This window comes from Solea solea, chromosome 20, assembly GCF_958295425.1.
Source record: "Solea solea chromosome 20, fSolSol10.1, whole genome shotgun sequence".
Lineage (NCBI taxonomy): Eukaryota > Metazoa > Chordata > Actinopteri > Pleuronectiformes > Soleidae > Solea > Solea solea.
In genome coordinates, this window is record NC_081153.1 from 8,015,937 (window position 1) to 8,030,478 (window position 14,542).

The following is a 14,542-nucleotide window of genomic DNA, read 5'->3' on the forward strand; positions in this document are numbered from 1 at the left end:
TGGGCTTCTCTCAATTTGCTTAAGCCTTGAAGGTCTCGGATCTCAATGTAGACTTGTCTTAAGACCTGACTTAGACTTGATGTGGAATTGCCTCCAATGACTTGAAACCATTATCTCCAAAAATGTCTCAATATTATGATCTGGTAAAATCCCAGAAAAATCATATCTTATTTAAATTTGGGCTGTGGCTTGACTTGGACTTATCTTGAAGGATGAGATTCCAGTTGGCCTTCAAGTCTTACATTTCTGACTGATATGACACAACATGGTCTTGTCTAAATGTCTCCAGACCTGACTTGGGATTGCTTCAAATGACTTGATGTGGTCTTGCTCTAAAAGACTTTAAAATACTAAGGCTCTAGTGGTCAAAGTTTCACTTTTCAACCACATTCAGGCAACATTTTGGGAAGCCACATAAGACCCTGTCAATTCCTGAATCAAAGACGAGTCTTAGCTTACCAAACCCTAACCATAAAATTGTCTCATTTGTTTAATTCAGACTAAAACCAACAAAGACTTCAGTGATGAATTCAGATTCTGGTGACTCACATGGCCCGCATGTTGTTCTCCGGCAGCAGTGGGATCTCCAGCACCTTGGTGTTGTTGTGCAAAGTCTCGTGGCTTGGGGTGGACACCGTCTTCCCAGTGATGCGGTGGACCTGGTAGAAGGCGTGAGGCCTCAGCAGCCTGTCGTCAGCTGTGCCAATGAACAGCTGCAGGGTCAGAGGCTCACTCTCCATGTAACCGTGGAGCTAATGGGGAGGCAGAGAAAAGAGTTGCGGTTGAGTCCTCAAAAAGGAATTTACTTGCATTCTGTCAAAAACAAATGTAGGGTCTGTCAGAGTTCAGGCTTTCAGCACGGTGGTTTTCAAACAAAGTGCCCATTTAGGATCTTGTAATCACCGTTTCCATCTTCTTTAATTTACTACCAATGATACACTTCCTCCATCAGTACATCTCAGGCCTGCCAAGATGTTGATCCTACAGTAGCTGAATCTCAGGGGCAGCCTTTGCCAGAGAGCAGTAAAACCACCTACAGTGAGCGGCGATGTGATTTGCGAGCCCCCATGCACGCCGTGCAACAACAGTAAGCTAGTGTTTCACAAAAGTCAAGGTTACGTCAGTCCCTCTAATCCCAGGACATTCAGGGTCAAGAAAAACTCTCACGAGTGACCCTCCTCTGATTGTTATCAGTAAACCGATCCCAGCATCACGGAGCTGGAGACAGCACAGGCGTGCTGCTGGTTGTAGCTTCAAGCCCAGACCTCCATAGGTGTTACTTGACAGGAGGCCTCCTGCCAGGATGACCTCAACCACCCAGTCTGTAGAGAGCAGGCATGAGGCCCAAACCCGCAGGCTGAAATACGAGAACAGCAGCGCCGACTGACACACAGTTGGGAGAGTTATGTATGATATCCATACAATGTGACAAGGGAGGATTTGGAGCACAAGCCGTCGCAGTCAAAACAATTAAAACACAAGACAAAGGATAAAAGGGGCTCTAATACAGGACAGACGTGTGTCCTGAACAAATTTTACTTTTCAGCAAGCCACTTAGGATTTGGACAAGCCATCACTCTGCGTTTATTTTTTTCAGAGTCCGCAGAGTAGACAAAATCAAATGTTTAAATATGACGTTTTGGAAAAGTGAAGTGGTTCACAAGTATTTGAGGCAGAATTTGTGGTCTGCAGAATTTCACAATACCAACTTTTTCCCTCTGTCGATCACGATGAAGTATGCGGTGTGTGTAATAAAAATGCATAATTTATGTTGTTTCAAAACGAGGAGAAAGTGTTATTAAACACAATTATGCTGTCAGTAGTCATGCAAATAAGCGACGTCATTTTGGATCAACAACGTGACCTTGCACGTATCAGAGGTTTGGAAAAGCGGGCGATGTGACACATGACAAAATACAATGTGTAAAATGTGCAAATTATACATATTTAAAGTTGTGTTCTTTGTTTTTTCTACAACTCATTTTCCAAACGTGTTTTTCATGCAATTTAAACTTTGTTGCAATGTTATTATCTACTGCAAGGATTTAAAGTGATATAAGCACATTTATGAATATGAAGAACAATTATTATGGTGCAATCTGGGTCAAGTATAAAGACTAAAAGACTAAATTAATTAGGGACAACATTCTATCACACACTTCTTTATTTACTCTTTTTTTCTGAGGAAATAAATTAAAATGATCAAATTGATTTCCTTGATAAACAAGAAAAGTAACATGTTTATAAAACATGATAAAAACATATTTGATGAACTTCCTTGAAAATAGAACATATCCCTTTGTGTTGTAAATTATATAGATATATTTTTTTAAATGTATGTTAATTATGGTATGGATATCTTTGTTCGTTTTTGTTTATTTCTATGTATTTATTTACATATATGTTAGTTGATGTATGTGAATGTGTACATATTATTTACTATTTGTACTACAGGTTTTGCAACAATTAATCGATGTTTTTTCAATAATTAAAACAAGCTTTCTAATTTTTCAGCTCCTTAAAATGTCAATATTTTCTGGTTTCTTTGCTCCATATAACAAAGAAATCATTAGAACTGAATCAATTTGGTCTAAGGACAAAACAAGACATTTGAGAGTATCATCATTTCCAGGTTTGGGAAACAGTGATTAACATTTTTTCTGGCATTTTACGTTTTAAGTACTGGAAAATATTCATTAGTTGCAGCCCTAATTTGTACATGAATAAACATAGGTATTGTTGTTGATAATCATCTCTCTGCCATTATCTCTATATTATGTTAGGTGATACTGACTTTGAAGAAGAAGAACATAGTCAAATTTGTGCAGCAGCAAACATCTCTATCTCCATCCAATCATCAGATGCTCTGGGTGGGAGCGTCAGGAGGAGGGAAACGGTCGAAATGAAGAGCACAGTTTTTTACGAACATAAAGAGGAGCACTCGAGGCGAGGAGTGCCCACAACACCAAGGCTGAAAAACTCAGACTGGGGAGGCACAACATGTGATTTGAAGGAGGATTCCTGTCAGAGTTAAGAGCCTGCAAAAGCCCTGTATATTTGTGTAAGGAAATGGGCTGCTGCCTAGCAATGCTGTTTATTTAGGCAGCACAGAGGAGTGTGATGAAGTGAGGTAGCGCGCTCGCAAAGGTTCGGTGTTTGCTTTCGAAATGTAATCACTAACAGATTAGTGATCAGATTATCTGCTCTGAATTATTGTCAGAAACAAAAGTTTAGACAAGAAGAAATGATCAAACACGATTTTGTCAGACGTCTCATTTTAGCTGTTTGTCAACGTTATGCTTTCAGAAACAATAATTTGTGAGCACTTGTATGTTTGTTGGGAATATTTGGAAATTACATGCGTCATTCATCATTTTAGACACGGGAAATTATCAAAGTGGTAATTTTGCAATCAAGAGACCTTTTTTTTCCATTCGCTTCACTCGCTCTGTAATCTGAATATGTTTTCCAAAAAGCAGCTGCAGTGAGCAACACATGATTTGTTGTTGCGATTAAAGCGCTGTGATACCACTAAATGTAAACCCTGTGCTCCTCCGCCCTAGAAGTTTGACATTAGCAAAATGCAGCCACTCCTCCCTAGTTCATATTATCACCCACAAGAGGAATGCCGAGACTCTGGCTGCTCAAGGCACCAAAGAGGAGGAGAAAGGGCTGAGGAATGGACTGGGGTTACCTCTCTGTACTCTGTGCACGATGATCACACTTCTACACAAATGTAGGGTCATCTATAGCACTATGCAGACGGAATTAGTTTTACATGGGTAGGTGGAGTAATGGGTTTTAACAAGAGGACATCTGTAACGTTAATGTTCAATTTGCAGGGGATAAAAAAATCTCAATAGAACTACCGCCGCCTGAGCATACTATATTGCTTCCTGATTTCACAAGCGCAGACAGACATCAACATGGCACTGACAAAAGCTAAAACGCCTAAAACGCAAAACTTGACCAGGGAGGAAACACGGAATATAATTTCGGTTTCTGTGACAATGTCGGATTTGAGACCATGGTGCTTAGGCACTTACCTAAAGCAAATGCTTTTGACCTTGTTTTGGTTCAGAATACACCAAAAACACCCAAGGTTTGCCACAGACTTGTCCGCTAGCCTAGTGCAAAATTAATGCTTATTCAAGCGGCTGCATTGCTTGAAAATACGTGGAAAACTACTTGTAAACAGGATAATATGGAAAATTTACATACACATATTACACACTTTTTTCCATCAGGTGAAAGTCGCCATAATCTAAACTAACATAGTCCGGTAATGATTACTGACGTGGCACATTCAGACGGGACTAAAATCACTGAGAAGTTCTGGTAATGATTCCTTTACCCCACCTTTCCATGATAAACTAATCCCATCAGAATAGGGCTTGTTTTGTCCAGAGAGGGATATTCCAGTAACGACTCTCCCTGTCACACTTTGTGTTTCACATGATATGACTTTGCTTCAAAATCTAAATTAAATCACAAGGATCAAAGCCAAGAAAAGGCTCATGACTCTGAAATATTATGTTTAAATTTGGGTCATGAAAGCTAACTTCAAACAGAAAAAAGAAGACCTCACAGACTTGAACAAGGGTATTTCCTCTCCACTAAAGTGCAGCACGAAACCCTGAACATTAACTGCGGTGAGGACTGCACACAGCACTTCAGAGGGGCATACTTCAGTCTGCTGCCGGTGTAAAGGCGGGTGTGGTTGAGGCCGGCAGCGCAGCGGCGATGGCATTGAAAGAGAACAGAAAACAGCCAGTTTAGCTGTGATAGATGCTCGACGTGGAGAAAAAGTGCACCACACAGAGCAGGACCTTCCAGAATAAACTCTGTGAAGTCTGGGCAGGGTTTGAATCACGGGAGCGTCGGGATGAGCCACAGAGGCTTTCGTCAGCCAGCAGAGGCTTCAGCCCCTGTGTGTACCATGTAATCAGGAAGTCACAGAGATGGGGCTGCCTTGTCTGAAGCTCCCACCAACATCTCCATCAGAGCCTGCCAGAAACGTGTGTGGTTCAGTCGCTGCCGCCTCCGCAGGACGCAGAGCGCGGTGATGTCAGCCGTGCACACGGGAACTTTCCTAAACAAAGGGAAGTCTGTGTGGTTGGGGCGGTAGCTGGCGGAGAAGAAGGGGGAGGTTTGAGTTTGGGTTTAAAGTGAACACACGCTCTCTATTTCAGCCCGAGTGAACCCAGAACCCTGTCATTAAATCATTAGCACCTTCTCATGGACAAATACATGCGTCGTGCACAGATGTGTGGTGGCTGCTGCGACACACTGGGTAGCACAACATGTTTTCATTCGACTTCTTGAAGGTTTTAGAGCTGCATACATATTTGTAGTACTTGTGTTCCCTAATTCTACAGCTCCCTGATAAAAAAAAAAAAAAGAAGAAAATAGTGAAAGTGCATTAAAAGATAGAGATAAAAAGTTCAGTCTGGGCAGAATTTCATATCACAGAGTCAATTTAGAGTCAATTTAGTTTCTAATTAACCTAAACCCAATCTCCATGCCTTTGAACTGTGGGAAAATGCTGGAGTACACAAAAAAAAACCACGCAGTCATTTAAAAAAACAAAAAACAACAAAAAAAAAAACATGCTAACTCCACACAACCAAACTGGGATTCGAACCAAAAAAACATTGTTGTGTGGCGACAGTGCTGCCCATGTTATGTCTCATCTACTTGCAATTTATTTTAAATTTATTCCAGCTGAAAAAAGCTCCACCACATTCAAGCAGGAAAAGTATTTTGGTCTGTACCCTGACTTGAAGCCAAAATGCATCTGTTGAATTAGCTAATTTGTTCAACCTGCCATACGCAAATGCTAATAAATATGTGCAGTAATATCTTAACCCTTTCAACATCATATAGTTTGTCCAACATGAGGCACTGTTATGTTTAACTGTTAGCATTGATGCTTCACACACAGTGAATGACTCAAACACTGAAATGTAATCTTTCTGCTAAAAAATGCTAGCATTCCCTAAAGAGCTAACAGCTACAGTCAAGAGCTAACAGCTAGCTACTCTGTGACTACAAGGAAAACTACTCATTCTCAAACATTATCACACCTAAAAGACTTGATACAAAAAATACTCTACTCCTTATGTCATGAACATCCAGTTTATTTGCAGACCCATTGTAAAGTGTTAACAAAACGTCAGAAGTATTAATTAAAGCGACAGCCCGCTTACCGCTCACTTTACCCGACTCCTTCCTTCAGACCCTTTATTTATTCAGAGACTGAGGTCAGCGGAGAGCAGTAATGGTTGGGGGACCAGATGGGTTTATAACCAAAACATATCTGCAGCCCACATTTATTTTTTTCTTCAGATTCGACCACCAGAGCTCCTGTGGTTAAAGCTCATGACTAAGCTTTTACTGGCCATGCTACATCACTCCGTAACTGTCTGTGCTGCAACTGAGTGCGCAGTGGAAAAGCTTGACTCACCCACGTCTGGACAGGAACTGGCTGAGTGGACTGGTCTGTCTAGTAGCATACCTATGGTATTCCATTCAGAAATGTGACATCTTTGAACACCATAACAGCCAGGTCATGAGACACATGCTAACCAGATCTATTTTAACACATGAGGTAGAAAGCAGGCAGAGGGGAAGTGTTGACGTGAGCAGTGACGAGGTAAGGGGATTGGGGAATAAATGGGGCTAATGGGTGCACCGTGTGTTGGACTAATCATTACAGGAAACGCAGCGGTCTTGGTTTGCGGTTCCTAACATGTGGTTTGGGCCCCTACGGGTATGATTACATGATAAATATTAAAATGATGTTGTTTTTTGTTGTTTTTCTGAAAGAATTTCAGTGTTTTCGCATGAGAAAAGAAGACAATTCCTAGAAAAGTTGAAACTGACGTTAACATAGTTGGCTAACTTTTAGCTAACTTCCTGTGAAACATTACTCTCCTTCCTCCTTACGTCCCCTTATAAACACTGAAAGTGTTGTCTTCAACTAACTTTTAGCTAACTTCCTGTCCAGTACAGTTAGAGTTATCCTCCCTCTTCCCTTCATCACCTTATGAACACTGTCAATGTCGTCTTTGGCTAACTTTAAGATAACTTTCTGTACAGTACAGTTAGCATTTTTGTCAGATCCCTGAGCCTGAGAGAACCACATAAATCAATGATAGGTTTCGGAATATGGAGCTTGATAGTGGACGTGCCTCACACCTGGGGAACACAGCAATGTCAGAGAACACTGTTTGGACATTTGTCAACTTCTAGCAAATTAACATATTAATTGATGTATTTGTGATTAGCAGCAAATCAACAACGCAGTTCGGCAACATGTGGCACAAGCCTCCACCAGATACAGTACATGTGAGTGCAGCACAACAGCAGCTTTAAAAACAAACAAACAAAAAAAAAACCTGTTCCAGCAGACCTGAATGACTGGGTGTCCTCCCGCCAAGGCCTTCACCGCTCCCCTGCTGCCCTCTGTCTCGTAGTGGGCTCGGTGGTGGGACTTGGGCTGCACATCGATCTGCAGGCTGTATGGCCCTGAGCTGGATGGCAGCTGCCAGTCAAGTGCTGGCAGGGACGGGCTGTCGGAGGCGAGAACATGTTGAACATGTCAACTTAACAGCATGGGAGGAGAGCTTATTTTAGACACACTTATCAAGGTAGAATGTGCAGAATGTGAACAGTGTGATGTGCCAGACCTTGCCTTACAGCTGTTATGAAATTGCAAATATGCTAAAACCTCTCAGAAACAGATCTATATGGAAATATTTTAAATCCTCAATTTATGTTTTCATTAATTTGAGCCATTTCTTTTAGGCTTTATTTCAACAAATAGCGTAAAAATTACATCAGTGATGAGTGCCGCTATTTTCTCACCTTACATATTGCTTTGGTTTGGGCCAGGAGTACGGGTGCTGTGGCACATCCAGAAACCCACCACAGAAGCCCTCCTTCTTTAACGACATGCGGTTGGATATGTGCTCGTCCTCACAAAGCTGTCCCGGACTCAGGTCATCGCTCCCTGGCTCCACCTTCAGGCTGACAGTGGGACTATGCTCCAGGCTGGTTTTCCGGGCCTTCATGGGGATTCCCTCGCCCAGGTCAATCACGCCATCTGTGGTCAAGGCATTAATGGCAGCCAGGATAGCTGAATTGGTGTATTGGTTGGTGTTTGGAAGCCAAGTCTCCTCTGTGACACTGAGGCGAGGGGAGGTCTGTGGAGACAGTCCAGGCGAATGGTTGGGTGAGTATGGAAACTGCTTGTGCTGCACTCCGCTTCCATTTAAGCTGTACTTCCTCTTTGCACCACAAGGGGAGTTGGGCCTGGAGCCACGCTGACCAATCCAGGTGTCATCTGTTATGCTTGTGCGAGGAGAGGTGGAGGGGGAGTGGCGAGGGGAACCTCCGGAGGTGCAGCCGTCACCCGGCAGGGCCAGGGTGGAGCCTTTAGGAGACACGGACGGAGACTGCCATGGAGAATTCTGGGGCGAGTTGTCATAGTTGTAGGAGAAACTTGATTCATAGGAAGCGTCAGAGTGGCAGCTGCGAGATGAGATGCTGCTGGCCGGACTCAGGCAGCTGGGGTCACGGTAACCCTCTGCACTGGGGAGGGTCAGTGTCACGATGGAGTTGACTCGCTTAGCAACAGGAAGGCTGTTCTGCTCCACCTCATCCTCAGGAAACTGACCGTAGGCTGTAATCTCAATACGGGGGCTCTCCAGGGTTGGTGCTCCGTTTGGGCGGGCATTAGGGGAAGAGTAGTAGCCGGCCGCTCTAATGTCATCCTGGGTGTCATAACTGTGAGGCTCGGTGACAGAGACAGATATGATGGGGCTGGCCTGCAGGTTGTGGTACTGTGACGGGAGACAAGGGTTGCCCAGCGGGAGGGAGAGACTGACATTTGGCGTGAAGCCATATGCATCTGAAAAGCAACAAAAGATCGAGTTTGATAATCAAACACACATTTACTGGCTCCTTTCCTGGGAGGGAGACAGTTGCCAAGTTGAGTGTTGTGAGAGCTGTTGCCTATAATGGCAAGAGAGCAGCCTCTCTACTGGATTTGGCTCTGGCTTCTTCCCAGTGCAGAGGGTCTGCGAGTAAAAACTTAACACCTCATCTAACGGAATTCCCAAAACACACAGAGGCATGCGACACAAAGCGTCTCTGAATGGCTCAAATTGTACAAATCAAATTAGTCGAGAGACACACAAGTAAAGATGCCAAAAATAACTGCAGCCTAAAAATAACCAAATGCAAGTCCAGGTGGTTATTTTCCACTACATGCTGCCAGATTTACGCCACTTAATGCACATGCTGCAGCCCATAAACTGTGACATTATGAAAACACACACAGTGAGGCCTTTGTTGGCCAGTTTCATGTTCCAACAGGCTTCAAAAATAAACACAGGAGGGACACGATTCGGTTATTTGCATGCTGTGAAGGTGCACGCTGTACCGAGCCACGGGGAAGCTCGTGGTCTCAGTCCAACGCTCCCGCTGGCTTGTAAGAAACTCTGCCCGTCTGTGGCGAAGGCTGAGGTCACCAGCAGGGAGCAGAGAAGGAGCGGAGGAGGAGGAGGGGGAACATGGGAAAGGGAGTTGTGGTTATATGGTTGCATGAGGCTGTGTGACCACAGCCGGGCACATTGATATGGATGAAAAAGGCAGACAGATGCAGTCAGACAGCCTGCAGTCACCACAGCTCCTGTCTGCTGTAAATTAAAGAGAATTAGGGGCCCCAGCGTAAAGACTATGACATCAGTGCTGCTCCATATGACTCCTTGTAATAAAAGAAAATTATGCGTATGTTTAATTCTGCTTGCGGTGTGTGTGTGTGTATGTGTGTGTGTGTGACACAGGAGCCCTAAAATGTTTGTTTTCTATAATTAGACTGCTGTGAATGAGCTGACATCCTAACAGGTACCCTGAGGGGCTCCCTGCCATCAATACTGCTCCACTCACTACTGCTACCCACAGTCATTAACGCAGGTTCAATTCTGACTATTTTTGGGATCACTGTTTAGTCATGAGCCACGCCCACTTTGCCCAGATCAGCAGGGAGGGGCACGAAACTGCATCTCCACTTTAACACTAACATCACAGAGACTCAGTGTGTTCACATTCAACAGATTAAATCAAGATAAAACTCCACTTTACGCATCCGTGCGTAAAGTTGAATAGATACCACGTTTGGAGCCGTTTCCTTTTAAATGAAAACGAGACGGAGAGAGAGTTTGGAAGAAAATAAAAGTCAAACTCACCTTCTTCAGCTGATTTCATTTCGGTCTTTGGTCAGGGAGCAACGTCTGAGATCACACTCTGAGCGCAGTCACAGATGGGAGCGATCCTTTATCCATAAAGCGGAGTTTACAGATTCCCCAGCTGCTGCTCAGGATCCTCTGTCGCCAGCAAACAACCGCAGCGAGACAGCGAAGTTAAAACAATCAGAAATTTAAACCAAAAGCCCGTGGCGAACAACGACGGTTCCGATATTAGACTCAAAAAATAAAGAAAGTCGTCTCCAAAACCGAAAAGCGCGACGCGTAAAAATGTATTAAAGCATGAATATGATCATGGCTGATGCAGACGTGTGGTAGAAAAAGCTGTTTTCGGGATTTCTGACTCTGTAACGGGGGGATCCTGGATCTGCTGGGTCGCTGTGACGCACTGCTCCGGCGCAAGGAGGACTTCTGCGCTTTTAAACCCGGGGATCACCTCGGCGGCGGCGCGCCGCCCCTCCGAGCTCTGACGCATCTGCGCGTCCGACCACCAGATGGGTCCAGTGGAGATCTCCTCTTTCTTTCTCTCTCTCTCTCACACACGCACACACACACTGGGGTTTCACACAGGATAATTAGTGGAGCTGGCAGTGAAGCCTGGAGGCTCCGATATGCAGCTGGAGCGCAAAAAGTAAACCTCCAGTAACTAGAACAACACATCTTCACAACACGTCTGGTGAACATAATCCAGCTGATTCTGAGCCACGGTCAACCACATCCTCTGCATGACACAGCACAAAACACTGTGACCTCTTGTTCATGGACAGCACCAACATTAATCTGCAGTTTCCACCCACTTTATATCTATCTTCTGTTTCCTTTTATCCTCATTTACAAAACAGTCTCAGTCCTAGTGACATGGACGAATAACATTACGTTCAAAGTTAAAGGGGTTGTCTGTAAAACTGCACTCCCAATTCCCCAATTCATTTTGGGGTCACTGTGTGGCACTAGAGAGAGGCCACCAATAATTTTTCATGTCAGAGGACAGCAAAGCATCAGGTAAATAAAACAATTGCTACTGAAGCTGTACTTCCTGTTGCCAGTAGGTGGTGCAAATGATTGGCTTTGCAGCATATCACTGTGGACCGATTGGCCGTAAAGCAGAACTAGGCAGGATGTTGATGCTAATTTAACATGTTCAGAGTCATTGTGATGGTTAATGTCTTGTTGTGGGGAGAGTGGGCGCTGTCTCCACTGCCCCCTACTGTCTGTTAGCGGAAAACCAGCCTTTGCAAGATCAGGGTAACTCCGACCCGGAGCCGCCAAGAATAAGGAGGTCTCGCAAAGTGAGTTACACACATAAGATAAAGGCAGTGATCGCGTTATTTCAGACGTTCATCGTGGCAGAGCAGGCAAAAAAGAAGCAGAGAAAACCGTTGTCGGAGGAAGTGAGGAGGAGGAAACGACAGTCTGACAGTCGGAGAGTGTTGTCCAATAGAGAAAAAGCCACCAGACGTCTAAAGTTATGCTTTAAAAAGAAGATTAAAAAGAATGATCTTCAGTCAAAATAAGCAGAGCCAAGCTGTTTATCCAAACATCACAGTTCTGTAGAATTCCATCCCTTAATTTTGTTGTTCTTTTCTATCAACTTCAAACTAGACGTCCCAAGTTAAAGGTGATCGTTCGTTTGCTGTAGCTGCTTCCAAACTTCACAACAAGTTACTCTCAGATTTAGGGACCGAACACTTTGTAAATCCAAAGTCAAAGTATTTGTAGAATGGCTTCTATCATCTAAAAACACTGTAGCATGTTCCTTTTGCTCTTAATGTATCATTTCTTATTTTTATGGACAGTATCTTCATGATTTATTTATTTTTACTATTTTTTGTCGTTATAAGCAATTTGGCTAACTTGTGGGTGTTGTAAAGGGCTATATAAACAAAACTGGACTGTTCCAGCACATGAATGTACAGCTCCAGAGCGGCAGACGGGACATGCCACTGCATAAACGAGTAAGTACACCTAAGCGCTGCTTCACAAGACGTACATGAAACATAATAAAACATGAAACTTCCCTCAGAGCTTGTGTAGGCATCGTCGCGTGGCTTTGAAGTTGTTTGCAGAGACAAATAATTCCCTTCCCACTTCCTGCTGACAGACGTCTGCGGGGACACACAACTCATAATTATCCATACTTGCATAGAAGTACTATATAAAAATCGTATCATATACCCTGTCATTTAACACGCTGAACTGAGAATCTTCATAGAGTTTTTTTCCATAGGCAGCACTCTGTGGTTGGTGTATACTTACTCTCTCTCTCCTCAGCTTTTTCAGGCCCTGGTGGCAACAGCAGCAACAACAGCAGCAGCAACAACAGCAGCAGCAACAGCAGCAGCAGCAGCAGCAGCCGCAGCAGCAGCAGCAGGGCTGTTGCTATGTTTGGCAGGTCTGGATCTTATTTAGCAGCAGACAGTGCACCCGTGGTTTCTGTGATGACAGTAGTCACATGGCAGCTCTTGACAGAGTCTGTCCATCCCTGGAGGTGGGAATCTGCTCTACAGCATCTTATCAGCTGGTTGGTGTGATCCACAGTGGTGGTGGAGTGGTCCCATCACTGACACTCTCAGTGTCGTGGAGTGTCACCATCTGAAGGTCACTCTTCATCGTTGTCTCGCTTCTTTGTCGTGGAGCAGATGTGGATGTTTGCACTCGTTTTCATTCCTCCAATAGTTGCTGAGAGGATTCACTCAAAAGCAAAAAATGTTGACTGTCACAAGTCTGTCCAGGGAACATCTCAGGATCCCTCAGGAACAGTTGGAAAGCTTTGTCAAGCTTTGCTGTTACTGCAACTGAACCTGGCATAAGAAGTCGATGAATCAATTCATCTCATCAAGATGATCTTCAGTAGGTTCCATCCACTTGGAACCATGACAGTCTTCAGAGAGAATCCATCCAGGAACTGCTCACGATGAACAGCCAGTGTGCCCCATAATGTTCCTGAGTGTTTTCTAGAACCTTCTGTCCATGTTGAAGTAATTGTAAGTACAGAAATGGGACAAATATCGCTAATGAATGATGAGATGTGATTATCAAGACACTGGCGCCAACTGAAGAGATTTTCCCACCAATTCGACTCACTGTCGTCACTTCTCCGTGACTCTGAAGAGAAGTTAGACGGATAAAAACCAAAGTCGACAGAGGAAAACAAATTAGCCCTCTTGGAGCATTTTGTATTTTTTGCTTAGACAAATACTGTAACGTATTGCTATATGATTCTCTTACATCAATAATCATATAAGTAAAAGATACCCTCATTATATCAGTCTCACAGTCCAAATTACCATGTACTATCACGAGGAGCATCCTAGAACTAGGGGCAGTGGGCAGCTACTGCTCTGCACAGGGAACAATGGGGGTTGGGTACCTTGCTCAGGGGCCACCCCAGCCCTTGACCTATTGGGATTCAAACCTTCAGTTACAAGCCAAATTCCCTTTCCACTTGGCAATGGACCATCTCACGCAGATGTCCCTTTTTCCCCCTCATATTTCTGTCTCTCTTCTTCTTTAGGTCACGTGTATATACAGCATTTCTCGTTTCACGCAGTAAAAAGAAATAGAAATGAGCTGTTAATCCACATTTGGCTCCACGTTGTGCAATGACATGACACACACGCCCTGCGTCCAAAGCAATAAAGCAACATCCCCCCTCTCACCCAGTGGGATCTCATGCTTGGCAGCGCTTCCCCTCCAGCAGAGGATCCGAGGGCGTGACGACACTTGTGAAATCCAAACTGTCCCGTTTCATCACGGGGACGAGGCTCGGCGACTGCCCAGTCATTTGTGGAACCCTGCGCGTTTCTTTGACCTCATGGAAATATCATTAGCGGGGATGATAGTGAAGGTTGGGTGGCGGCTAATTGGGGCAAAAGGACGGGGGAGGGGTCGCCACTACACAGTTATGTGTAAGTGAAACATGTGCTGCAGTAAACACTTCCACCCGCCTGCAGTCAATAAATAGCCCTACTGCTGATTGACTCGTGGACTCGTGTACGTCACGGCGGAGCTGGGCCTCGACGTCTTTTTCCAGCCGGGCCTGGTGCTGGTTAGCGGACACCTTGGAAACAGGCCGCCACAGGCCGGATGGATCCAGATCCACAAATGAAGACGCAGAACGGTAGAAAATGAGAAACAACACATGCAGTGTCCTGTGTTGATAATGTGGAGACAGCAGAAAAAAAAACAACCCGTCCTCGCTTTGATATCAACAAAGCCGCTGAAGTGATGACTACCAGAGTTTTTTTTCTCTTCACGTCTAAATCAAGTCT

General features: G+C 44.3%; 1 protein-coding gene across 1 annotated transcript in view; it reads right to left on the reverse strand.

Moving 5' to 3' along the window:
• The window catches only part of nfatc1 (nuclear factor of activated T cells 1), a 51,324-nt gene extending 40,543 nt beyond the window's left edge, over window positions 1-10,781 (reverse strand). Inside the window, exons 1-4 of the mRNA XM_058619230.1 lie at window positions 10,254-10,781; window positions 7,870-8,914; window positions 7,415-7,574; window positions 550-752 (exon numbers count right to left, since the gene is read on the reverse strand). Of these exons, the coding sequence (XP_058475213.1) occupies window positions 550-752; window positions 7,415-7,574; window positions 7,870-8,914; window positions 10,254-10,272 (1,427 nt within the window). The 5' untranslated portion in view covers window positions 10,273-10,781. The remainder of the gene's footprint in view (window positions 1-549; window positions 753-7,414; window positions 7,575-7,869; window positions 8,915-10,253) is intronic.
• Window positions 10,782-14,542: the final 3,761 nt, after the last annotated feature.